General features: G+C 40.6%; 1 protein-coding gene across 10 annotated transcripts in view; it reads right to left on the reverse strand.

Moving 5' to 3' along the window:
- Positions 1 to 27261, reverse strand: part of ERO1A (endoplasmic reticulum oxidoreductase 1 alpha) — a gene marked incomplete at both ends in the record, with an annotated part of 51611 nt that overhangs the window by 15072 nt on the left and 9278 nt on the right. For 5 of the 10 annotated variants that reach the window (XM_080708010.1, XM_080708016.1, XM_080708012.1 and 2 more), the window contains 7 exons: positions 4548 to 4594; positions 7070 to 7190; positions 10415 to 10488; positions 10597 to 10673; positions 12195 to 12233; positions 19029 to 19112; positions 20967 to 21086. In XM_080708010.1, the coding sequence (XP_080564136.1) occupies positions 4548 to 4594; positions 7070 to 7190; positions 10415 to 10488; positions 10597 to 10673; positions 12195 to 12233; positions 19029 to 19112; positions 20967 to 21086 (562 nt within the window). Of the gene's footprint in view, positions 1 to 1243; positions 1256 to 4547; positions 4595 to 7069; positions 7191 to 10414; positions 10489 to 10596; positions 10674 to 12194; positions 12234 to 19028; positions 19113 to 20966; positions 21087 to 27261 lie in introns of all 10 variants that reach the window. The other 5 variants (XM_080708009.1, XM_080708015.1, XM_080708013.1 and 2 more) reach the window with 5 other exon arrangements.

Below are 27261 nucleotides of genomic sequence, written 5' to 3' on the forward strand. Positions count from 1 at the left end.
TAACCTTACTGCTAAAAAATTTCTCTTCCTAGTAATTCAGTTCTGATTTAGATTTTATTTAGTTGCTACAATTATTAGTAATAAAAAACACAGTAATAAGGTAATAATATTAACAAACTTTAGTGTTCTATTATTTAGACATAATGGCAAAGTATTTCACACACAAAAAAAAAATGCTCAGAAAATTGAATATTTTGAGGAAGAGAAAAGTGATACTTCATATTTTAAGCAATTTCATCTAGATGGGCACATGGTTTTAAGAATAGCAAGTAATTTCATCCTTAAAGCAAAATAATTTGAAAAAGGACAAAGCAAGCCTAAAATATATGAAAAATTCTTAACTTAGCCGGGCGTGGTGGCGCATGCCTGTAATCACCGCGCTTGGGAGGCAAGACAGGAGGATCGCGCAAGTTTGAAGCCAGCCTCGCTGGTTTAAGAGACCCTGTTTCCAAAAAAAAAAAAAAAAAAAAAAAAATATATATATATATATATATATATATATATATATATATATATATATATATATATATATATTGGTCTGGGAGTGTAGCCCAGAGGTAGAAGGGTTCCATCCCCAGTACCACAAAAAAAAAAAAAAATCTTAATTCTTAACTTAGTTAAGGGCGTGGTAGCATTGAATGAATCCCAGCATTCGGAAGGCTAAGAAAGGAGGATCACGGTTTGCGGACAGCCTCAGCTACTACTTAGTGAGGCCCTTTGCAACTCAGTGAGACCCTGTTTCAAAATAAAGAATAAAAAAATAGGGCTGAGTAGAATGTCCCTGGGTTCCATCCTCAGTACCACACACACACAAAAAAAAAAATTATTAACTTAGAATTGGCAATGGTACCTACACCTGAATGACCATAAGCCAGCTATGAAATCAACACTCCAATCACGTCCAGGGCCTTACTAGAGGAGACCCAGCAGGGCCTGGACTTCAACCAGCAGAGAGGAAGTTTTCCCTAACAGAGTAGGGGATCTGTCCATCTTCCATCGCCAGTAGGCAAAACGTGCACATGAGCAGTCAGAGGCTGAGGCAGGCTGTCTCTGATCCTTGAGCTCAGACACAACAGGCACTGTCCCTTAAGCCACGCATTTACCTCCCAAATATTATATACAGAAACAAATACTAAGTTCTTCTGAGTCTCACAGGTGGGAGAAAAGAGCGGCTTCATATTTTAAACATCCAAATGTATGAGGAAATTTATATAAGTAATTTACAATAAAAAATTATACTTACCTTTACTTTTTCCTGAAAAACAAAACAAAACATTCATTATTACAAACTCTTTCCAACTGCCCCTTTTATAATACTACAGGGGTAGTAGGGGTTGAACCCAGGGATGCTCTGCCACTGAGCTACATCCCCAGCCCTATTTTATTTTTTTATTTTGAAACTTGCTAAATTGCTGAGGCTGGCCTTGAACTTGCAATCCTCCTGCTTCAGCCTCCCAATACAAGGATTACATGTGTATGCCACCCATCCAGTTAAAAAATAAGACAATTTTTTGTTTTTATTTTTATTTATTTTATGTATGTATTTGTGTATTTGGTTCTAAGGATCCCAGGGGCATCTACCTCTGATCTACACCCCACCCCAACCCTTTTTTTTTTTTGTATGTATTTTTTTTGTATGTATTTTTTGTATGTATTTTTTTGTATGTATTTTTTTTGTATGTATTTTTTTATGTATGTATTTGTGTATTTGGTTCTAAGGTTCCCAGGGGCATCTACCTCTGATCTACACCCCACCCCAACCCTTTTTTTTTTTTTTTGGTGGTACTGGGGTTCCTGGAAACCCTTCTACCTCCGGGCTACACTCCCAGACCTATTATGTATACACACACACACACACACACACACACACACACACAAATATATATATATACGCGATCCTCCTGTCTCCACCTCCCAAGCGTGGGTATTACAAGCGTGCGCCACCATGCCCAGCTTTTTTTTTTTTTAAACAGGGTCTCACTAAATTGCTAAGGCCAGCCACGAACCTGTGATCATCCTATCTCAGCCTCCCAAGTACTGGGATTACAGGTGTGTGCCACCACACCTGACTAAAATAAGACATTTTAATAATGGTGCTATATCCTTCAGCTCACCCACAAAAGGAAAAACTGAAAGGGAGACACTCATGCCTGTAATCCACCCAGCATTCCTGATCTGCCAGACTGGCATTCTCTCCAGGAACATGCAGGGCAAGTATTTCAACTCAACTAAGAGTCAATAGAATAGGGGATAAGAGAGAAAAATCTATAAAATCTATCCCATTATCCAAGATTCTTTATTATTATTAATATTATTATTATTATTATTATTATTATTATTATTAATGATGATGATGATGGTGTGTGTGTGTGTTTCTGGGGATTGAGCCCAGGGACATTCTATCTCTTAGCTATACCCCCAACCCTAGTTTTTATTCTTTATTTTGAAACTGGGTCTCTCACTAAGTTGCAGAGGGCCTTACTGAGTAGCTGAGGCTGGCCCCTACCCTGTGATCCTCCTCTCTCTTCCTCCCCAAGTACTGGGATTATGAGCATGAGCCACCACACCTGGCTTGTTGATCATTTTAACTGTATTTTATTGGGACTATACCATAAGTCATTTAATCAACTCCTTAATAATAAACATTTAAATTATTCCCATTAAACTGAGTGTGTGTGTGTGTGTGTGTGTGTGTGTGTGTGTGAGAGAGAGAGAGAGAGAGAGAGAGAGAGAGAGAGAGAGAGAGACAGACAGACAGACAGACAGACAGACAGACAGACGGACGGACAGACAGACGGACGCGTGTGTGACACATATATCTGTAGTTGTTACTGGGGATTGAACCCAGGGGGGCATTCTACCACTGAACTACACTCCCAGCCCTATTTTATTTTTTATTTTGAAACAGAGTTTCACTAAGCTTGGTAGGCCTTGCTAAGGTTTCTGACACTGGCCACAAACCTGCAATCCTCCTGTCTCAGCCTCCCAAGATTAGAGGTGTATGCCACCGCACCCAGTTCTCATTTAACTTTAAAGTAAATAAGGGTGGTTAATTAACTTATCAAATCATAATGTCAGGGTCACTTCTGATCCACAGATTTGCATTTCATATGAAATTAATTCAAGAATTCCCACTGAGTCAATACCTGCCAAAGTACAACCCTTGTTCAAAAATGCTCTTTCTTGCCTAATCTAAGAAAGACAGTCTGCCAGCATGTAGGGCACCATGCAATCTCATCAATTCACAGGAGGAAATTTATACTCACTATATGATTATATGAGGTCAGCATCTTTGCAAGTAAGTTTTAAAAATAAATACCTTCCACATTCACTAAAAGAACAGCAAAGATTTTATCAGTAACCACATATTCAAAGACACCGGGGACATATACTTCCCAAGCAGAGCCAGAAATCGTGTAGTGAACGATGCATTCAACAGGCCGTTCTGCCTATTTACTGACTGTGGGCAGGGTTTGTGGGTGTCAAGTTTACAATCCCTTTGGCACCCACATAGTGCCTAGTAAGTGGTGAGTAATCATGTGTTCAAAGAGCAAACGATTCTCACTCATGCAGATAAGACCATTCAATGAGGACACAATTTTCATTGATAATTTACCCAACAAACTACTTCATATATTATGTGTCAGGTTCTTTATTAAAGGATGAAACCAATAAATGCTATCCACAGGCTCAAAGTATTAGGGCAGATCAACAGATATAAATAACAAAAGGATTTATACAGTTAAAAAAAGAAAAAGAATCTGTACAAGACAGACAAAATATGATGTAATATCACTTAATGAGGAGAACAAGATTACTTTCAGTCAAGAGAACCATGGGAAGTTTCAAGGAAAAGGCAGATCAAAGATACATGTCTTCTGAGGCAGACACTGACTTGTAGGTGAAGATGAAAAATGTTAATGTAATATAAATAAAGACATGTGATTTGAAATTAGATCCCCAATATACAAATCTGAATATAGCTTCAAGGGGAAATTTTCCCCCCCAAAATTTTTTTGGATCTTCATCTACCTGAAAGGTGAGAAAAAAATAAAATAGGTGAACACAGATTAGTGTGTCTAGAAAAATATACAAAAATAGCTACCATGGGGGTAGAGGTGAGGGCGCCCTGTGATCCTAGGTACTGAGGAAGCCGAGGCAGAAAGATCACAAGTTCTAGGACAGCCTGGGCAACTCAGTGAGACCCTGTCTCAAAACAGAAAGGGCTAGGGAATAAAAAAAATAAAGGAATAAAGGAGGCTCAGTGGCAGAGTGCCCCTGGGTTCAATCTCAAGTACCACAAACAATAACTATAGTATATCCTAATTTTCATCTTTTGGTAGTGCAATACCATAAACTTCATAGCAAGACTACTCCTTCTTTAGGTATAAATATGCCTCTGTGAGAGAGAGGCACATTTCTACAGCACCAAGACTATAGATTATGAGCCTTCAAATGCTCTTACCCCTCGTCTGCCCTCTCCCCTTCCTTGTAACCGAAGTTCACTGGCTGATAAGTAACATTAACTATGCGAACAAATAACTCACCTTGACCAGAAGCCAGAGGGTTTAAAGGCCTTTTAATTGTCTGTGGCCTAGAAACAAAAAAATTAAAAGTACTGTTAAACATCAAATATGTTATCATGTCATAAATATTTATGTAAAGTGACACTGTCTCAGAAAATTGCTTAATGACTATATCCAAAGCCAAACTTTTATTGAGATTATAAAATATTTAGTTTTCTCTAATTGCTTTAGGGAAATTATTGGCTGTTATTTGTTTTAGTGATAACAGTTTCTGATCTCTCCCATTATAGCACAGAAGGTCATTTCCTAATCAGTTCTTCAAAGGAAGAAAAAATATTAGCCAGCCTCTTCTCCGACAGTCACTAACGCATCCTGATATAATGTTATATGTATACGCACACATGTGTGTATGGCACAAAGTGCACCCCTACTTGAAAGACAAAGAAACAAAAAACATAAATATGCAATACAAATATTAAAATTAAACAGTGGGAAAATAGTGTGGGTAAATATTATTTTCCACTGAGGTAATTTTAGGCATATCAATCTGCCCTGTGGCCATCAAATTTGTTATGATTATTTTGTGCATGACACTGGGGATTGAGCCTAGAGGGCATTCTATCTTCGAGCTACACTCCCAGATCGATTTTCTTATTTGGAATCAAGGTCTCACTAGGTTGATGAGAATCTCACTACTTGCTGAGGCTGTCTTTGAAACTGTGATCCTCCTGTCTCAGCCCCCAAGTACTGGGATTACAAGAGTAGCCACCACACACAAATTGCTATGACATATATATATATATATATATATATATATATATATATATATATATATATGTACACACACACACACACACACACACACACACATTTTTTTTTTTTTGCAGGTTTGGGGATGGAACCCAGGGGCATTCAACCTCTGAGCTACACCACCTGCCCTATTTTTTATTCTTTATTTTGAAACAGGGTCTCACTAAGTTGCAGAGGTCCTCACTAAGCAGCTGAGACTGTCCCCGAACTGTGATTCTCTGGTCTCAGCCTCCCAAATGCTGGGATTACAAACGTACAAAAAAAAGTGTGTGTGTGTGTTAGTTACTGGGGATTGAACCCAGGGATATCCTACCTCTGGGCTACACTCCCAGCCATTTTTATTTTTCATTTTGAAATAGGATCTCACTATGATCCTACTGTTTCAGCCTCCTAAGTACTGGAATTATAGGTATATGCCACTATGCCCAGCAAAAATGAATTTTTATAGGAAAAAATAGCCATAAGTTTTCTATAGAATAAATATGTTACTAGTGTGCTTTTAAATCCCCAAATAAGCCAGTATGGTGGTATATCCTTGTAATTCCAATATTTGAGAGCCTGAGACAGGTGAACACAGGCATATCACCAAGCCTCGGCAACTTAGTGAGGCACTCTGCAAGTTAATGAGACATTCTTTCAAAATAAAAGGATAAAATAAGGCTGGGGGGTATAGCTCAGAGATTGAATAACCCAGGAATCCAACTCAGTGCCCCAAATAAATAAATAAATAAACAAATAAAATTCCAAATACCAATTAGTATTACTAATTGCATGTGTAGGGATTATTTTAATGCTCATAATTTAAGCTTATAAAATTTGTGCAACTTGAGACACTATTTTTAAAATTTAAGTTCTGTGTGTGTACACATATACACACACATTTTGTTTTTTGAGCTTTTTTTCTTTTTCTTTTTAGTGGTGGTGGCACTGGGGATGGAACCCAAGGTCCTGCTATTTCCAGGTGACACCCTCAGCCCTATTTTATTTTTTATTTGGAACCAGGTTTCACTAAATTGCTGAAAGCTTCACTAAGTTCGAGGCTGGCTCAGAACCTGCAATCTTCCTGTCTCAGGCTTCCAAGTACTGAGATTACAGGCATGCAATATCATGCCTGGCTATGTAAACTATAGTTAAACATAGTTAACATAATTAACTTAGTGCTTCCTACATTATTTATATTGTTATAAATAGTACTGAAATCAAGATATGAATTAGGAAATAACTATAATACAAATCTAATAATTGTTTCATAGTTATCTATTTATTTATTTATTTATTTACTTATTTATTTATTTAGTGTTTTTGTGTGTGGCACTGGAGACTGAATCCCAGAGGCATTCTACCTCTGAGCTAAACCTCCAGCCTGATTTTATTTCTTATTTGGAAACAGGGACTCACTAGGTTGAGGAGGGCTTTGCCAAGTTGTCAAGGCTGGCTTCAAACCTGTGATCCTTCTGTCTCAGCCTCCCAAGTACTGGGATTACAAGCATGAGCCACCATCCAGCTTCATAGCTTTTTTTTTTTTTTTTTTTTTTATAGTTTATTTCCCCTCCCCTCCCCGAAAAAAATCCTTAAAATAAATCTTTAAGTCAGTAAACCAAACATTCCTAAGAGGGGAACTGTTTATCTTTTAACAAAGTGAACTTGATTTGTAATTTAAATAACTATGATTTTCTTTGTTTATAAAGAGAAATCATGTCTTCCAGGAATATTTAAGTAAAAACGACACATACTTAAAACAGTTTTCTTCATAAATGACATTCCATATCTTCCAAGCATCTGGTCCCTTATAACCCGTGTAGCGCTCCGGATTCAGAAGCAAGTCTACGTACTCAGCATCAGGGGACTGTATGTCTGAGGAATAAAATGTTCCATTAAATCTTTATCTTCAGTTATCTTAAAGGCTAGTACACAAAACAGATTCTCACACACCATGAATGTGACACTATATCAGGGGTTTTCAAACAACTTTTCAAGAAGAAAGAAGGAAAAGAGGGAGGAACAAGCAGCTACTTTAACTGTGTATATGAAAAAATCTGATTTTAGAATTTGTAAAAACGGGAATGTATAAATTTTAAGATTGAAGAAACATGTAATTCTATTCTCATTTGCTCTCGAGACACCTCCCTCCACACTGACCACAGGTCATTAGTGAGTAGGTAAATAAAGAAGTATTAGTAAAATCTCTAAAGCACACAATGTACTTAAACATATCGAAGTCAATCACTAAGCCAAGCAAGGGAGGGAGGGACGGGGAGGGAATGGGGTGGGACTTGGGTAGGGGTTAAATCAGCAATGAGTACATGTTTGTACACACAAGTTTTTTACCCCAATAAGTTGTATGAATATAATGCACCAATAAAAAAATTTAAAAAATTTAAAAAAAATTAAAAAAAAGAAGTATTAGTGCTGCTGAATACTTGTTACCAAATTCTTTCTTCCTAGATGACCATCAGCAGGACCTACTACCAAGCTGTTCCAAAGATAAAATACTAAATATGCAAATGTTATATGCAGAATGATTTTATGTCAGTATTCTTTATAAAAGGGGAACTAGAGCCGGGCGTGGTGGCACACGCTTGTAATCCCTGCATTTGGGAGGCTGAGACAGGAGAATCGGGGTTCGCGGACAGCCTCAGCTACTTAGTGAGGCCCTCTGCAACTCAGTGAGACCCGGTTTCAAAATAAAAAGCCGGGCGTGGTGGCACACGCTTGTAATCCCCGTGCTTGGGAGGCGGAGACAGGAGGATCGCGCTGGTTCGGAGCCAGCCTCCCTGGCTTAAGAGACCCTGTTTCCACATAAAAAAGTTAAAAAAAAAAAAAATAGGTCTGGGAGTGTAGCCCGTGGGAGTGTATCCCGGAGGTAGAAGGGCTTCCAGGAACCCCAGTACCACCAAACAAAAGAAAGAAAGAAAGAAAGAAAGAAAGAAAGAAAGAAAGAAAGAAAGAAAGAAAGAAAGAATGAATAGGGCAGGGGGTGTACTCAGAAGTCAAATGCCCCTGGGTTCCATCCCCAGACCCGCAAAATAATTAATTAATTAAATAAATAAATAAAAGGGAAATTAGAGGCAACCAAAACACACAATATAGCAGAGCAGCTGGAAGTATGGGGCTTGGGGTTGGGATCTAGGTTCTACTCCCTCCTCTTTATTTTTATTTTATATATTTGTTTATTTATTTATTTATTTTGCAGTACTGGAGATGGAACCCAGGAGCATTCTACCTCCAAGCTACACACCCAGCCCTAGTTTTTATTCTGTATTTTAAAACAGAGTCTCACTGAGTTGCAAAGGGTCTCACTAAGTAGCTGTGGCTGTCCACAAACCAAGGCTTTCCTGTCTTAGCCTCCCAAATGCTGGAATTACAAGTGTGGGCCACCATGTCCGGCGTTCTCTTCATACTAACATCTTTTCTTTTTTCTTTTTCGTTTCTTTTTTGATAATGGAACTGGGGATTGGACCAAGGAGTTTTCTACTTCTGACCCATGCCTCTAGCCCTATTTTATTTTTTATTTTAAAAATAGCGCTTCGCTAAGTTGCTTTGTCTGGCCTCAAACCTGCAATCCTCCTGTCTCAGATTCCCAAATACTGGGATTACAGGTGTGTATAGGCACTTCCAGCTCACACTTTATAATATCTTAAAACTTTAAGCCGGGCATGGTGGCGCACGCTTGTAATCCCCGCACTTGGGAGGCGGAGACAGGAGGATCGCGCTGGTTCGAGCCAGCCTCGCTGGCTTAAGAGACCCTGTTTCCAAATAAAAAATATATAAAATAGACCTGGGAGTGTAGCCCAGAGGTAGAAGGGCTTCCAGGAACCCCAGTACCACCAATAAATAAATAAATAAATAAACAAACAAATAAATAAACAAACAAAAATAAATAAATAAATCTTCTTATTAGCTGTGCGTGGTGGCACACGCTTGTAATCCCGGCGCTCAGGAGGCTGAGACAGGAGGATGGCGCAAGTTCGAAGCCAGCTTTGCTGGCTTAAGAGACCCTGTTTCCAAATAAAATATAAAATAGGTCTGGGAGTGTAGCCCGAAGGTAGAAGGCCCCTGGGTTCCATCCCCAGTACCACCAAAAACAAACAAAACAAAACAAAAAAAACTTTAAAACAAAATAACTTCCAGCCTTTCAATGGCTCTGGGAAGTTATCTAGTAGTCCAGCAACATCCTACTCATCTATGAAGCTTAACAATATGAGCCAGAAAATAATGTGTTAGCAAAAATGAATTCAAAGCAACCAAAGTAGATGACAAATATCTGAGCACAAAGGTGCTTTTGAGAGTCCACTAAAGGCTGGCAGCTCAGTGGGAAAACACCTTCCTAGCATGTGTGAGGTCCTAGGTTTGATCCCCAAAAAGCAAGGAGAGGAAGAGAGAGAGAGAGAGACCAAGCTCTCAATAATGCCTATTTCTTATTATTAAAACAATAAAGGCCACTAACAAAAACTAAGCTTAGTTATTTTTATTCTAATGAACAGTATATTTCAAGTATGAATTAAGTTGCTTCAAAAATTAGCACAAATGAAATCAACAAAAACAGTTGCTCTCAGCCGGGCGTGGTGGCGCACGCTTATAATCCCCACGCTTGGGAGGCAGAGACAGGAGGATCACGTAGGTTCGAAGCCAGCCTTGCTGGCTTAAGAAACCCTGCTTCCAAATTTTAAAAAAAAAGTATAAAATAGGTCTGGGAGTGTAACCCAGAGGTAGAAGGGTTTCTAGGAACCCCAGTAGCACCAAAAAAAAAAAAAAAAAGGTTGCTCTCATTTAACACACAATTGTTTTTGTTATTTGTGGTGCTGATGATTGAACCTAGAGGCAGTCTACCTCCAAGCTATACACCCCCGACCTATTTTCTTTTTTTAATTTGAAAACAGGGTCTCACCAAGTTGTGGAGGGCCTCACTAAGTTGCTGAGGCTGTGAACCTACGATCCTCCTGTCTCAGTCCCCCAAGTACTGGGATTACAGGCATGTGCCACCATACCCAGTTAACAAAGTTTTTATACATAATTTTAAAACAATTTTTTCTTAGGTATAATTTAAAACATAATGTACATTATAAAAAATGTTTTACCATCAGCTTCACAGAAATTGTCCGAAGAATCATCATGCTTGGTCCACTGAAGAACAGCCTTCTGTGTTTCCTCACTTCAAACAAAGCAAATAAACCATGTTACTCTTCTTTCAAGTTAATATGAAGGAATGAAACAAAGTACTGCTAAAAAAGAGAAAGAACGAGGAAAAGAAAAATCACACCTCAGCGACTCATCCACTGCTCCGAGTCGTTGGGCCTGCTCACATTCTTCACTGAGATTGTTGGCTTCTTCAGAATACTGGGATGAAAAGGAGAGCAAACACATCTAAGTCATTCATTCAATAAACTCTGAGAGAATTCACAAGTTATGAGGCTCTCTTTATAACTTATATTGTCATCTTGGCTCCAAATCTTAGCGGAAAATTAAGGTCTCACATTTCTTTTAAAGGCTAACAAAATTAGAAGAGCTCTACCGCCTGTTTCTGTTGGAGAACACAATTTACTATTATGTTCCCAAAACAAATATATTCTGATAACTCAGTGAAATGACCATTTTGCTTTTTTTCCTTTACTTTTTTTTTTTTTTTTTTTTTTTTGGCGGGTCTGGGGATGGAACCCAGGGGCATTCAACCTCCGAGCTACACTCCCTGCCCAATTTTTTATTCTTTATTTTGAAACAGGGTCTCACTGAGTTGCAGAGGGCCTCACTAAGTAGCTGAGGCTGTCCGCAAACCGTGATCCTCTGGTCTCAGCCTCCCGAATGCTGGGATTACAAGCGTGTGCCACCACACGCAACTATTGTCAAAATTTTTCTATAAAACTGCCATGAAAATTAATGGTTTATTTTATTTTATTTTTTTATATTTTTTATTATTATTATTTTTTTTTTTTTTTTTTGGTGGTACTGGGGGTGGAACCCAGAGGCTTTCTACCTCCGAGCTATACTCCCAGACCTTTTTTATATTTTATTTGGAAACAGGGTCTCACTAAGTTGCTGAAAGCTTCACTAAGTAGCTGAGGCTGGCTTCGAACCTGTGTGAACCTCCTGTCTCAGCCTCCCAAGCGCAGGGATTACAAGCATGTGCCACCATGCCCAGCTTAATGGTTTATTTTAATAGAGAAACATAAGAGATATATAAACCAAATACAATATGTGAAGCACACATGAAACTTTTTCAAACAAATTATTAAGGTATTTATGAAACAGACAGAGAAATAGGAACCTTAACTGTGTCTTTTTGTCTTCAGGATATATGTGAATCATGTGTAGCCATAATGACCTGAAGTTAGCTTTTAAAAAAATGAAAAAATGGAAAGGTACTGATGAAGTAGGAATGACCATACACTGATAATCGCTGGATAATATATCCATCTTTTGGGGTTTTTTTCCTCTACATTTATTTTATTTTATTTTATTCTTATAGTGCTGGGGATTAAACATAGGGGCATTCTACCTCCAAGAAACACCTCCAGCCCTTTTCATTTTTTGTTTGGAGCAGGTTCCTGGTAGTTTGCTGAGAATTTCTCTATGTTGCTCAGACTCTCCTTGAGTCTGCGATCTTCCTGTCTCAGCCTCCCAAGTACTGGGATTACAGGCATGCGTCACCATGCCAACTTTACTTTTATTTATTTTAGATACTTTCAACAATGAAAGGTTGAACAAGAAGAATTAGAACCAATAAGTGTAAGCACCTTTCAAGAGATTTCACTGTAAAAGGGAACAGGGATATGAAGCAATAAGTAGCAGGAGAAATTCAGAAATTGGTTTTCTGAATTTTTCATTAAGATACCGGGCACATTAGTAAGAACATGTACATACCTTATAGCTTGCTGATTTAATTCCATCAGGAACCTCATCCTGAAAAAGAGAGAATATATATCTTTAGATTATTCTTTTTTTCTGAAAAAGAATTCTTTAATTTCTATGATTTATGAGAAAAATTCACAAAGCAAATTATTGAAGTAACAGACTTTAACTGAAATTAGTCAGGCAACTTTTATATGATTTCCTAAAAATAAATAATAATTTAAAAACAAACTATTCTAAGGATTGCCAAGCACATGGTATAACATGGAAATGAAAAGATTTGGCCATTGTTCCTTTTGAGGCTCAAATGGTCCCATATGTGGCCTCTAGGAGTCACTAAGTGCCAACAATCTTAGCACCTATGTCCCTTAGATACTCCCGTAGTCCTTAGTAACATTTTTTTTCCTGTGATGGCAAAATATTACAGGTTTACCTTATATACTTCTTGCTTCACTCTTGGAATCAATCATTTTTTTAAGGAAACTGTCCTGTTGTTGGGTTGTGTTGGCCACTTACTGGCTACAGGAGCTATCTGAAGTTCACTACTGCCAAGGTGATGTTGTGGGTAGACAAGGATGTGAGAGAACTCTGTAAGCTGCCCGCACTACCGATGCTAGGTGAGTTCCCAGAAGGACCCAAGCAGATCATCACTTTATCATGTACTCTCCTAGACTGTGAACTGGATCATCACACATCATTTTCACTGGCTGGTTATAGTTTCCTACTTCTTCATGCGGTAAACAATGCCAAATTTACAGATAAATTTTAACAGAATTGACATTTTTACAATATTAAGTATTGCTTTCCAGTCATCTTTGAACATCAGTCTAATTTTTTTTTATTTTTTATTTTTTTTAGTACTGGAGATGAAACCCAGGGGCATTCTACCTCTGAGCTACACTCCCAGCCCTATTTTTTTATTCTTTATTTTGAAACAGGGTCTCACTTTGTTGCAGAGGGCCTAAGTAGCTGAGGCTGTCCTCGAACCATGATCCTCCTGTCTCAGCTTCACAAATGCTGGGATTACAAGCGTGCGCCACCACACCCAGTTTGTCCAATTATTTTACTAAGTGAAATTCCTAGCAGAATTGCTAGGCCAAAGAGTACGTACCTTTTTAATTTTTTATACTTTTTTTTTTTGGTGGTACTGGGGTTTCTGGAAACCCTTCTACCACCGGGCTACACTCCCAGACCTATTTTATACTTTTTTATTTGGAAACAGGGTCTTTTAAGCCAGCGTGGCTGGCTTCAAACCTGCCTGATCCTCCTGTCTCCGCCTCCCAAGCGGTGGGGATTACAAGCGTGCGCCACCACGCCCGGCGCCAAATTATCTTTATAAAAAAAATTCATGCCGGGCGTGGTGGCGCACGCTTGTAATCCCCGCTCTTGGGAGGCAGAAACAGGAGGATCACGCAGGTTCAAAGCCAGCCGCGCGCGCTGGCTTAGGAGACCCTGTTTCCAAATAAAAATGTAAAAATAGGTCTGGGAGTGTAGCCCGGAGGTAGAAGGGCTTCCAGAAACCCCAGTACCACCAAAAAAAAAAAAAAAAAAAAAAAAAATTCACTTCCACGGTGCTCATTTCTTATTCCCAGGCTAACAATGGATATTCAGTTAATAATGGAGCAAAAGAACCTTATTTTTGATGTACAGTAAAGGGAATAAATGACAGGCCTTTTACCTTAAATCAAGCTTCCAGCCTCAATGGGCAGATCATATGTATCATTCAAGTCCTCTCTGGAATAAGGGTGCAAATCAAGGGATTTAGCCAGGTGTGGTGGTACAAGCCTGTAATCCCAGTAATTGGGAGGCTGAGAAAGGAAGGATCACAGGTTCAAGGATAGCCTCAGCAAGTAGTGAGACTCCCACCAACCTAGAGAGACCCTGTTTCCAAATAAAAATAAATAGGTCTGGGGACATATCTCTGAGGTAGAACGCCCTAGTACCACCAAAAAAAAAAAATCAAGGGATTTGGTTTCAAATGTAAGAAAGAGAACATCAATTTTTATTATTTTTCTACCTTCTGGTGGGTCACAGGGTGTGACCCGAGCTAAAAAAAAAAAAAAGAAAAAGAAAGAAAAAAAGAAAAGAAAAGAAAAAAGAAAGAAAATCAAAGTGTTAACCAAGAGACTAATCTTTGTTCCTTGTTCAACCCAAAAAGTCATTGCCTAAAGCAACAGCAGATATATGAGTAGTGAGTTAACTGTGTTTAACCAGATACAGATACTAGATGAAGTAGAGCTAGTCACTGTTTCAAACATGGCAATGGCACTGTGATCATGAACTAATGTCCTTTCTTTTAGGTGCATAGAGAAATATAGAAAAGTGGTCGGGTGTGGTGGTGCACGCTTATAATCCCAGCATTCGGGAGGCAGAGACCAGAGGATGGCGGTTCGAGGAGAGCGTCAGCTACTTAGCGAGGTCTTTCACAACTCAGTGAGATCCTGTTTCAAAAAAAAAAAAACTAGGGCTGGGGGTGTAGCTCGGAGGTAGAATGCCCATGGGTTCCATCCCCAATACCACACACACACACACAGAAATATAGAACAGTGAGATGTCAAGATTACCCAGTAAGCCGGGCATGGTAGCGTACACTTGTAATCCCCACATTTGGGAGGCGGAGACAGGAGGATTGTGCAGGTTCAAAGCCAGCCTTGGTGGCTTAAGAGACCCTGTTTCAAAATTTAAAAAATATATAAAATAGGTCTGGGAGCGTAGCCCGGAGGTACAAGGGTTTCCAGGAACCCCAGTACCACCAGAAAAAAAAAAAAAAAGATTGCCATTAACACAATACAAAAGCTAACAATACAAAAGCTAGTAGAGAAGCTGAGTGTTTAGGCTGCAGCAAGTATTCCAAAGTTCTTAAAACGATCAGAAACCGCCGTTGCTGACACGCCACCCCACAGGCACCTTGAAGGCTGGCCCCGGCTCGTCCCTCGCTGTCACCTGGAGTAGACTCTCCCACTCTCCCTCCTCCGCCTTCCCTTCCTCTCTGCTCTCAGTGTGTGCATCTTTAGTGTACTCTCTGACTGCGCTATCAAATCTGTGCTGAAGCCGGGCACAGTGGCGCATGCTTGCAACCTCGGTACTTGGGAGGCTGGGAAGGACTGCAGGTTTGAGGACAGCCTCAGAAAATAGACTCTCATCAACCTAGTGAGATCCTGTTTCAAAATAAAAATCAAAGAGGGCTGGGGGTGAAGCTCAGGCGTAGAATGCCACTGGGTTCAATCTCCAGTGCCACATACACACATACAACATAATTGTGTTGAAATGATCAGCTAGTCTCTTTCTTCTCCACTAAACGAGAAGCTCTTCTAGGTCTGAGCTAAGCCTGTGTGACCAGTAGGCCCTCACAAAGGATTGCCTGTTGAACCAAATTACATTCAAATGCTAATTGCTATTATTTTACCAGTTTCTTTTTCCATCTTCATAGCCCACAAATTCACTCTCACGAGTCTACCAGTTATCCTTCAAAAACTCAGGTCTAATCCTGGAGCTTCTCTGCCAAGTTTATATTTTTATAAACTAACAATATTTTTATGTGGATTAACATCTTCCAATTATTCTTTCTTTCTTTCTTTCTTTCTTTCTTTCTTTCTTTCTTTCTTTCTCTTTCTTTCTTTCTTTTTTGTGGTACTGGGGATGGAACCCATGGATATTCAACCTCCGAGCTACATTCCCAGCCCTATTTTATTTTTTTACAAGGGTCTCACTAGGTTGATGAGAGTCCCACTACTTGCTGAGGCTGGTCTCGAACCTGCAATCCTTCTGTCTCAGCCTCCGAAGTACTGGGATTACAGGCATGCACTATCACACCCAGCATCTTATTTTTTAAAAAAAGAAAAAAGCTTTTTCTCCATTGTGTCTTTGAGAAAAAGACCACAGTATTGTGAAGGGAACACGGCTTCAGTTTTGCCAAAGCTGATATTACTACATCCTGTCTCAGTTTCTCAGCTTAATGTCACATAAATAAGCGACTGATAAATTTAAATTTCCCAACTAATTTTCCCAATACTAAAAGGCAAGTACAAGAACTTATAAAGTGAAACACTTAAATTGGTAAATAGCACTTTAAGACCATGCTCACGCTTTGGTAATAGTAACAGCGATAGTCTGGAAGGTGAATGTTCCCCAAAGGCCGTGTGCCCTCCACCCCAGTGCACTATGGGGAAGTGATGGGACCTTTGCGAGGTGGGGCCTAATGAGAGGTCCTTGGGTCGCTGGGGAGTGCTCTTGAAGGGGACTCGTGCCAGCCCCTTTCTCTTCCTCTTTTTCACTTCCTGGCCATGTGGTTTTGATCTGCAAACGCACTATACCATGATGTGCTGCCTCCCCACAGGCCCAAAGCAACAGGAAAACTCAATCATGGATTGGAACCTCCAAAATGTGAGCCAAAGTAAGGCTTTTCTCATTATAAGTTGATCATCTGACGTATTTTGTGATAGTAATGAAAAGCCAACCGACACAGTATTATAAGGTGTTCCATAAATTATTCCTTGAGTTTTCAGAAAGTTGCATCTGAGAACCAATAATAAAATGTATTTCTTGTGCTCATGATAAAATACTCACCAATATTTTACATTTGCCTTAATACCACATGATAGATATCTCTATGAAGCACTGTTTACATGTATAAAAATAAATTGCTTAAAGCTGCGCGTGGTGGCGCACACTTGTAATCCCAGCATTTGGGAGGCTGAGACTAGAGGATCGTGGTTCGCAGACAGCCTCAGCTACTTAGTGAGCCCCTCTGCAACTGAGTGAGACCTGGTTTCAAAATAAAGAATAAAAAACAGGGCAGGGGGTGTAGCTCGAAGGTTGAATGCCCCAGGGTTCCATCCCCAGACCCGCAAAATAAATAAATAAATAAATAAATAAATAATAAAGAAAGAAAGAAATTGCTCAAATCCACAATACCACTTCACATCTATTAGGATAGCTGTTATTAAAAAAAATAGAAAATATCAGCATTGTCAAGGATGTGGAGAAGTTGGAACACTTGTGCACTGCTGACTGTGAGTGAGGAAAGAGGACCAGGGAACAGGAGGGATTAAAGAAGGCCATCTGCATCATCTTCTGTGAGGTGAGGGGAGGTGAGAAGGGAGTGAGACACCAGTGGACACCCAGAGATGAGGGCCCACCACCCACAGATGTCAATTCAAATCAAGGATTGAAATTGGCCATAAGACACTGGTTCACCAAGACCCAATTATGAGCAATCATTAAAAAGCAAACAGGAACCTCAATTAGGTTTAAGACCCCTCTCCCCTGTGGGGGAACCTGTTTTTATCTCTTATCTTTCCTTGACTTAAAGTTAACTTTGATATTTCTATACCCCTGATTAGTCTTTGGACTTCTTTTGTCAAAATCCACTAGAGAAGAACCCAATGTGAAAACACCCTTTGCACCCCAGATGGGACTCAAACCACAATCCCAGTGAAGGAAAATTTTGATATCAATTGGAATGTAAATGTTACAACCGCTGTGGAAGACAGTTTGGCAATTCCTCAAAAGTTAAAAAGAAGCCGGGCGTGGTGGTGCACGCTTGTAACCCCAGCATTTGGGAGGCCGAGACCAGAGGATCGAGCTTCAAGGACAGCCTCAGCTACTTAGTGAGGAACTTTGCAACTCAGTGAGACCCGGTTTCAAAATAAAGAATAAAAAATCGGGGCTGGGGGTGTAGCTTGGACGTAGAATGTCCCTGGGTTCCATCCCCAGTACCACAAAAACAAAAAAGTTAAACAGAATTACCATATGATATAACAATTCCACTTCTAGTTACATGTGGAAGGCTGGGGATACAGCTTAAGTAGAGTGTGTGCTTAGCATATTGAAGGCCCTGGGTTCAACTGAAAAAATAATTGAAGATGGAAATTTAGATATCTGTATATGTCTGAGCATAGAAGAATTATTCACAATAGCCAAAAAGTGGAAACAACACAAAAGTCTATCAAGAGTTGAATAGATAAAAAAAAATTAGTTACAGACATATAATACAATATTATAATCTGGCCTTGAAATTGAATAAAATTCTAATACAAGCAAAACATATCAGCTTGAAAACAACATGCTAAAGAAAATAAACCCAGATGCTGAAGGACAAATATTATATGATTGGCCTTTTAAAAGGTGCCCATTAATAGTCAAATTCACAGAGGAAGAGAGTAGAGTGGCAGCTGTCAAGGACAGAGGGAGAGGGTTGGGGAGTTAGAGTTCAAGTGGTAGTTTTTTTAGGGAGGATGAAAAAGTCCCAGAGATAGGTGGTGGGCATGGTTACACAATATAAATGTTCTAATGCCAAAACACTGTACACTTAAAAATGGTTAAAACGGTACATTTTATGTTGTGTGTATTTTGCCACAATAAAAACATTTAAATGAAAACATATACTTTTTTTCTGCAGAGCTGAGGCTTCAATCACTCTACCATATCGAGCTACTCTCGATAGGGGTGTTTAATCTCTGAGCTATACCCCTTGCCTAGATTGGGGTCTACTAGATTGCTGAGTCTCACTGCATAGCTGAAGCTGTCCTCAAACCTGCTATTGGGTCTAATCCTGGAGATTCCCTGCCAAGTTTATATGTTTATAAACTAACAATATTTTTAGGTGGGTTAACATTTTCCAATTATCTTTTTTTCCTTCCTTTCTTTTTTTTTTTTTTTTTTTGTGGTACTGGGGATGGAACCCATGGGCATTCAACCTCTGAGCTACATTCCTGTCTAAAGTACTAATCCCAAATACTGGGATTACAGACATATGCCACCACACCTGGCTTATTGGCCCTCTTTAAAAACTTGTAACGGATGAGAAAAGCTGTAAGAGTTCTTAAAGGTGTACACAGTTCTTACAGATTGACAAGGTTTGACAGCACAGTCCCTTCGTCCACACTGGTTGATATCATTCCAGAAAGGACACGGCTTCTTCAGGTTTACCTATAGAATGATAATAGAAAAAATGTTATAAAAATAATCTGGAGATTATAATTGACAGCTACAGAACTGAAATGCTCTCAGTTATGTTATATGCGACAATTATGTTTTTTCTTCCCTTTACCTGTTGTCAAGTTTCAGCGACTGCATAAATGTTAGATGGTGTAGATAAGTTGGTAGGCTTAGTTAGAAATACAGACCACCACAGACCTTGAACAGATGGTAAGCTCACTGTCACTGTGGGTTTTTTTCTTTTTCTTTTTTCTTTTTTTTTGGTGGTACTGAGGGTGAAACCCAGGGGCTTTCCTACCTATGAGCTATACTCCCAGACCTAGTTTTATACTTTATTTGGAAACAGGGTCTCACTAAGTTGCTGAGAGCCTCATTAAGTACCTCACTAAGTAGCTGAAACTGGCTTTGAACCTGTCTGATCCTCCAGTCTCAGCTCCCAAGCACTGGGTTTCATTAAGTTACAGAGGGCCTCATTAGGCAGCTCTTGTCTCAGCCTCCGAATGCTGGGATTATAGGTGTGCACCACTCTCGCCTCTATCTAACCAGTTAGTTCTAACTCTAGAGTACCAAATTGCTATTGAAATAAAAAGAACCCAATCAGTGGCTTCAGAACCCAATGGTTCACTCTGGTGAAATGATTTTTCCTAATAAACTTTCTATTGGTTTTATTTTTTATTTTTGAGGGGGGTCTAAGGATGGAACCCCAGGACATTTGACCTCCAAGCTACATCTCCTGCTCTATTTTGTATTTTTATTTTGAAACAGGGTCTTAGTAAGTTGCAGAGGGCCTCACTAAGTAACTGAAGCTGTCTGCAAACTGCAAACCGTGATCCTAAGATTCGGCCTCCCAAATGCTAGGATTACAAGCATGAACCACCACACCCAGCTTCTATTGGTTATAAACAACCATAATTTCAGAGTTTAGTCATTCTTTTGGTGGTACTTGGGGTAGCACCCAGGGGCTTTTCTATCTCCAGGCTATACTCTCAGACCTATTTTATACTTTATTTGGAAACAGGGATTACAAGTGTGTGCCACCATGCCCGGCTTCAGAGCTTAGTGACTCTTAAAGAAAAAGTATCCACTTAAAGTAGTCTTATATAGAGCCAGGTGTATGGCACGCGCTTGTAATCCCAGAGCTTGAGAGGTGGAGATAGGAGGATCACGCAGGTTTGAAGTCAGCCACACTGGCTTAGGAAACCCTGTTTCCAAATAAAAAAGTATAAAATAGGTCTGGGAGTGTAGCCCGGAGGTAGAAGGGTTTCCAGGAACCCCAGTACAACCAAAATAAATAAATAAATAAATAAATAAATAAATAAATAAAGTAGTCTTATGTAAAAAAATTGGGGGGCGGGGGTTGGGTTTTTTTGGTGGTACTGGGTGTGGAACCCGGGGGCTTTCTACCTCCAGGCTATACTCCCAGACCTTTTTCATATTTTATTTGGAAACAGGGTCTCACTAAGTTACTGAAAGCCTTACTAAGTAGCTGAGGCTGGCTTCGAACCCGTGCGATCCTCCTGTCTCAGCCTCCCAAGCGCGGTGATTACAAGCGTGCACCACCACGCCCGGCTTATGTAAAAAAGTTTAAAATTAAAAATACCGCCAGGCATGGTGGTGCACACTTATCATCCCCGACACTTGTAATCCCCGTGCTTGGGAGGTGGAAACAGGAGGATCGCGCAGATTCAAAGCCAGCCTCGCTGGCTTAAGAGATCGCTTCCAAATAAAAAAATATAAAATAGGTCTGGGAGTGTATCCCGGAGGAAGAAGGGTTCCATCCCCAGTACCACCAAATAAATAAATAAATAAATAAATAAATAAATAAATAAATAAAATTAAAAATACCTTGTAATATCTGAAGTAGTCACTTTCAAGAAGCCTTTGTAGTCTTGGGAAAAGTCTGTAGTTATTAAATTTATCGATGGTTTCAACATCACAGGTACAATCATCCAAGTAACCACTAACCTGTTATGAGGAGAAAGCATTAAGCTGAGATGCTGTGGATGCAGGGAGGCGCTCTGTCCTCACGCGAGCAATACGAAACGCCAGAGCTCGACTAACCCTTGTCCTCTCCTCGTGACTTCCTAAGATGCGATACAATGCTCTTACTGTCCCCGTCGAGGAATGTAGCATGTACTTTGATAGGGTGTGCTGAGCTCATGATAACCCACACATACACACACACACACACACACGCACGCGCACACGCACACACAAGCACACACGGCCAGCCCCCTGGCGGCCATTCTGTACCCCTGCCTCAAGGCCGCCAAAAGCGGACAGTGAGGTTAAAAGGGAGAGATGTATCTCCCTGTAGCCAGACCAGTAGGTGAGTAAACGCAAACCTCTTTCATCACGTGCAGAGATGAGCAGAGCAGCCAGCTGCAAAGACAGGAAAGAGTTTACAAGAAACACAGAGCCACGCACTTGGAACAAGACCTTAATCCCAACAGCGGTGCCAGCAAGCAGTAACTCAGAAAGACTGTTTCAAAATCAAAAACAAAGCCGGCGTGGTAGCACATGCTTGTAATCCCAGTACTTGGGAGGCTGAGATAGGAAGACTGCAGGTTTGAGGACACTAAGCTACTTAGTGAGGCCCTCCGCAACTCAGTGAGACCCTGTTTCAAAATTTAGAAAAAAAGGGGGGGTCTGGTATGTAGCTCGGTGGTAGAATGCCCCCACGTTCAATCCCTAGTACCAAACACACACAAAAAAAGTAAAAACAAAAGGGGCTAGGAGCCAGGCATGGTGGCACACACTTGCAATCCCCGCGTTTGGGAGGCTGAGACAGGAGGATCGCACAGGTTCGAAGCCAGCCTCAGCTACTTAGGCTCTCAGCAACTTAGTGAGACACTGTTTCCAAATAAAATATATATATATTTTTTTTTTAAAAAAAAGGTCTGGGAGTATAGCTCAGAGGTAGAAAGCCCCCGAATTCTACCCCTAGTACCACCAAAAAAAAAAAAAAAGAAGAAGAAGAATAAAAAACAGGGTTTGGGCCAGGTGTGGTGGCGCACGCTTGTAATCCCCGTGCTTGGGAGGCAGAGACAGGAGGATCGCGCAGGTTCGAAGCCAGCCGCGCGTGCTGGCTTAGGAGACCCTGTTTCCAAACAAAAATGTAAAAGTAGGTCTGGGAGTGTAGCCCGGAGGTAGAAGGGCTTCCAGGAACCCCAGTACCACCAAAAAAAAAAAAAAAAAAACAGGGTTTGGGTGTATCTATGACGTAGAATGCCCCTGTGTTCCATCCCCAGTTCTGAAAGGGCGGTCTGAGGATGTAACCTGGTGGTAAAATGTCCCTGGGTTCATCCAGGCATGATGGTGCACACCTGTGATCCCAGTATTTGGGAGGCTGAGGCAGGAGGAACACAGATTGGCAGCCAGCCTCAGCAAGACCCTGTTTCAAAATAAAATGGGCTGCGGGTGTAGCTCGGAGACAGAATGTCCCTGGGCTCAATGCCCAATACTATACACAGGCAGAGACAGAAGATAATGAGAACACACACACACTGGGACCCCAGGAGGGCTCTAGCTCCCACCACCACCCAGCTTTCCTCAAGCCCAGCTGCATTTCCAGTCTTGGTTTTCCTGAGATGCTGTGTTTTTATATTTCAGTTGTCTCAGTCTTTAAGTACCTGAGGATGTGAAGGTCAGGGACAAGCCTGACAACTATATAAAAGCAAATAATTACTGAGTTTAAAAAACAAACAATAAGCCGGTCGTGATGGCACACACTTGTAATCCCAGCATTTGGGAAGCTGAGACCTGGAGGATCATGGTTCGCGGACAGCCTCAGCTACTTAGTGAGGCCCTCTGCAACTCAGCAAGACGCGGTTTCAAAATAAAGAATAAAAAATAGGGCAGGGGGTATAGCTCGGATGTCAAATGCCCCTGAGTTCCATCCCCAGACCCGCAAAAAAAAAAAAAAAAAAAAAAAAAAAAAAAAAAAAAAAAAAAAAATCATTATAAAGATCTAACAACCCCTAAATATTGGACTGCAACAATTTTTATAGGTTTGAAATGGTACTTAGAAATTACTTATCACTGGGCCAGGCATGATGGCACACGCTCGTAATCCCAGCATTTGGGAGGCTGAGACTGGAGGATCGTGGTTTGTGGACAGCCTCTGCTATTGCAACTTAGTGAGACCCTGTTTCAAAATAAAGAATTAAAAAAAAAAAATAGGGCGTGGATGTAGCTTGGAGGTCAAATACCCCAGGGTTCCATCCCCAGATCCACAAAAAAAAAAAAAAAAAAAAAAAAAATTACGTATCATTAGCAACATTGAGATAGCAATCTGACCACAAAGCCATCCTAATTTTCAACTGCTTTCCATTCAAGTCTTAAACCCTGTTTACTAGATCAAACTATTAAATAATCCCATACCAGAATGCAATAAGAAGTTACACTGTAATCAGATTACGTTATCAATTGGGGAACTAAAGTTCTTCAATGTTTATCTAGGGTAATGGAGCATAACTGTAACTCACTGACTCAGGAGGCTAAGGCAAGAGGATGTCAAATTTGAGGCCAGCCTGAACAACTGTCTCAAAATACAAAATTAAAAGGTTTGGGCAAAGAGTTCAGTGGTAAAAAAACTCTCCTAGGTTCAATCCCCAATCCTGTGAAAATAAAACAGCTGGATGTCGTGGCACATGCCTGTAATCCCAGTTCTTGGGAAGCCAATCCCCAATCCAGTGAAAATAAAACAGCTGGATGTCATGGCACATGCCTGTAATCCCAGTTCTTGGGAAGTGTTAGGTTCTGGACCCTCCCCATATTGGACAAGGGCGGGGCTGACCCGCCTATCCTGCGAGACCCAGGATGTTCCCACGGAAAGCCACTCCCCTTTGATAAAAAAGGGAACACGGCGATCTGGAGACACAGAAGCCTGTGGGACGGAGAGATTTCTACATCCGTGGAAGGCTCTCTTCCACGCCCCACCCACCCCCCACCCCGCACCCGCGACACGGGGGTGGGGGAGGGAGCTGCCCGGGACTAATGGGCCGATCTAATAAAGACTTATGCCGCCTGCATGGCCGATCTCACGTGTCTGTGGAACTCTTGCGAACCATACAGGAAGCTGAGACAAGAGGATCATGTCAAGCCTCCACAAAAGTGAAGCCCTCCACAATTTAGTGAGATTCTGTTCCAAAATAAAAAATAGGGCTGAGATGTAGCTCAAAGGTAGAATGTCCCTACGTTCAACACCCAGATCCACAAAAACAAATAAATAATAAAATGTGCTTGTAAGAAAGCAAATAAACAATATTTTATTGAACCACTCAATCAAGATGCTTTCCCTTTGAAGCAGATAAAGTTCTACACTACTCCTTAATTGAAGGAACAAGGTAAAACAGCAATAAACATTTTTCATTTAAGAGATAATGCACACCAAGAATGGTGGCGCTTGTAATCCCAGTCTTTGGGAGGCTGAGACAGGAGGATCACAGTTCACGGCCAGCCTCAGCTACTTAGCGAGGCGCTTCACAACTCAGTGAGACCCTGTTTCAAAATAAAGAATAAAAAATAGGACTGAGTGTGTAGCTCGGAGGTAGAATGCCCCTGGGTTCCATACCTAGTGCCGAAAAGAAAAAGAAAAAAAACTAAAAAGACTAAAAAATATGGCTAGGGTGTAGCTCGGAGGTACAACACCCCTGGGTTCCATTCATAGTACCACAAAAATAATTAAAAATAAAGAATAAAAAATAGGGCTGGGGGGGGGGTGTTGCTCAGAGGTAGAATGCCCCTGGGCTCCATCCCTAGTACCACAAAGAAAGAGAGAGAGACAGAGACAGAGAGAGAGAGAGAGAGAGAGGCACAGAGAGAGAGAGAGAGAGAGAGAGAGAGAGAGAGAGAGAGAGAGAGAGAGAATGAAAAAATTGCACCCTTAGCCCTATGTTTATTTTGAAACAGAGTCTTACTAAATTGCTAAAGTCCTCAGTAAGTTGCAATCCTCCTGTCTCAGTCTCCTGAGTACTGAGATTACAGGCATGTGTCCCTGGCCCCATCAAGATAAGAATACTTTGAATGATTACAACAATATTCAAAAGCTACAATTTTTTAAACTGATTTTTCTAGTCTTACTTTTTGAGGCTAATTTCCTTTCTAGAAATCTGATCCACATATTTTGCCATGTAATAACTGTTTTCATTTCCTATGCAAATGTGTCCTTGTTTCCTACTAAAAATTCTGAGTACATAATAATCTTAGAGTCCTAATTCTGTGTGTGTGTGTGTGTGTGTGTGTGTGTTTGTGTGTGTGTGTGTGTGTGTGTTTTGCTGGAACTGGACACAGTGTGAAAAACAGAACTTCTAGGGTCAATAAAAAAAGCTACTGTTTCTCCATTTTGATACAAATTATTACACAAAGAATAACAGGCACATAAATACCACAAAGGCCAAAAGGACACAAGCAAAGCAGAGACATTATGTTACAAAGGGAAACAAACAGGAAAAACTTGAGTTTGAAGCAATCCATTGGCCTTCCTCTCCCCTATGGAATTCACTGTCAAGATAAAAACATCTTGGACTCTGCTCAGTGTCTCTACTTTGGGGACGCTCCTTCTCAGGTACTCCCACCACTACTGGGTTAACTGCCTCTCCTGTGCGCTCTCAGACATTCCACACACAGTTATAATAATTACCTCACTGTGCTGGCCTTAGCTGTTTCTCTCCTGTCAGCTATATATAGTGCAAAATCCTTGAGAGAGAGGCTGAGACAGGAGGACTGCAGGTTGGCCAGCCTCACCAAATTAGTGAGACCTTCAGGAATTTAAAGAGAACTTGTTTCAAAATTAATAGGGCAGGAGGTGTAGCTTGGAGATAGAATGGCCCTGGGGTTCAATCCCCAGTGCCACGCACACAAAAAAATTACTTATTACTTGACTATACTGAATTTACATATTTTGCTCTTATCTACTACATACAAAATCTTTGTTCATTTTGTGTTGCCAGTACTTTGCACTGTATTTCTAGAAAGTGCAGAGTACCTGCACAATAATTATTCGTGGGATGCTATCCAGGGTCACATCACGGAGACCAGCACCATGCTGTCTAATTACAGCCATGTGCTACCATGTCACCTATGACGCTCAGTGCCTCCGAGCTCAGGTGGAGAAGCATGCAGCCAAGACAAAAGCCCTTTGTGCTCAGGAGTCTACCTACGTCCTAAGGACAAAGGCAGCTGTAAGAAGCCCCAAAGCAGAAAAAGAATGCAAGGTGCTCCAGAGATGAGGGGGCGCAGCCACGGGACCTCCGAGGGAAAGAAGGCAGGATAAACGGTGGCTTTTAAAGTCCTGTGCCCCTCCCTTTAGATACGGAATAGGAGGTATTCTCCACTATAACCACGGGTCCCTGGGCAGCTGAGGGCTCAAAGTAAGGATGACTAGGGTTCAGGAGAGAGAGCCCGGCAAAGAAAAGACAGGAAGTTACTTCGCAATCAAGCCACCTGACAGTTCAGGTGAGCCTGCCAACGGGCGCAGAACCAGAAACCTGGAAGGAAGCCGGCAGGCGCCGGCTCCAGTAACTAGAGACCACGTTGCATTAGCAAAATAGAACAACAGGAAAGGACTAGGGTAATAATAAAGCCAGTCCTCAGAGCCAGGGCAGTGTCTTAGAAACAAACCTAAGGAATAAAACAGGACTAGGGGTGTAGCTCAAAGGTAGAATGCTCCAGAGTACAATCCACAGTATCAATAAACAAACAAAATTAGACACAAAAATAAGTTGTGTTTATAAAAACTAACAACTATCCCCCCAAATAAATAAAATGGTGTGTGTGTGTGTGTGTGTGTGTGTGTGTGTGTGTGAGAGAGAGAGAGAGAGAGATAGAGTGATTGAAATCAGGGGCATTCTACCTCTGAGCCCCATACCAACACTGTTCATGTTTTGTTTTGAAACAGAGTCTTACTAGATTGCTGAGAATCTTACTATGTTGCTGAGGCTGTCCTCAAACCTGTGATTCTCCTGTCTCAGCCTCCCAAGTACTAAGATTACAAGCATGCATCACCACACCCAGCTGATAAGACAATCTTATTTATAGTAACTTCAAAAAGAATAAAATACTTAGGAAAAAATATAACCAAGAACAGAAAGATCTGCACACTGAACACTATAAAACACTGATGAAAGAAATTGAAGAT

The sequence above is a fragment of the Muscardinus avellanarius genome (assembly GCF_963383645.1).
Source record: "Muscardinus avellanarius genome assembly, chromosome: 12".
Classification (NCBI taxonomy): domain Eukaryota; kingdom Metazoa; phylum Chordata; class Mammalia; order Rodentia; family Gliridae; genus Muscardinus; species Muscardinus avellanarius.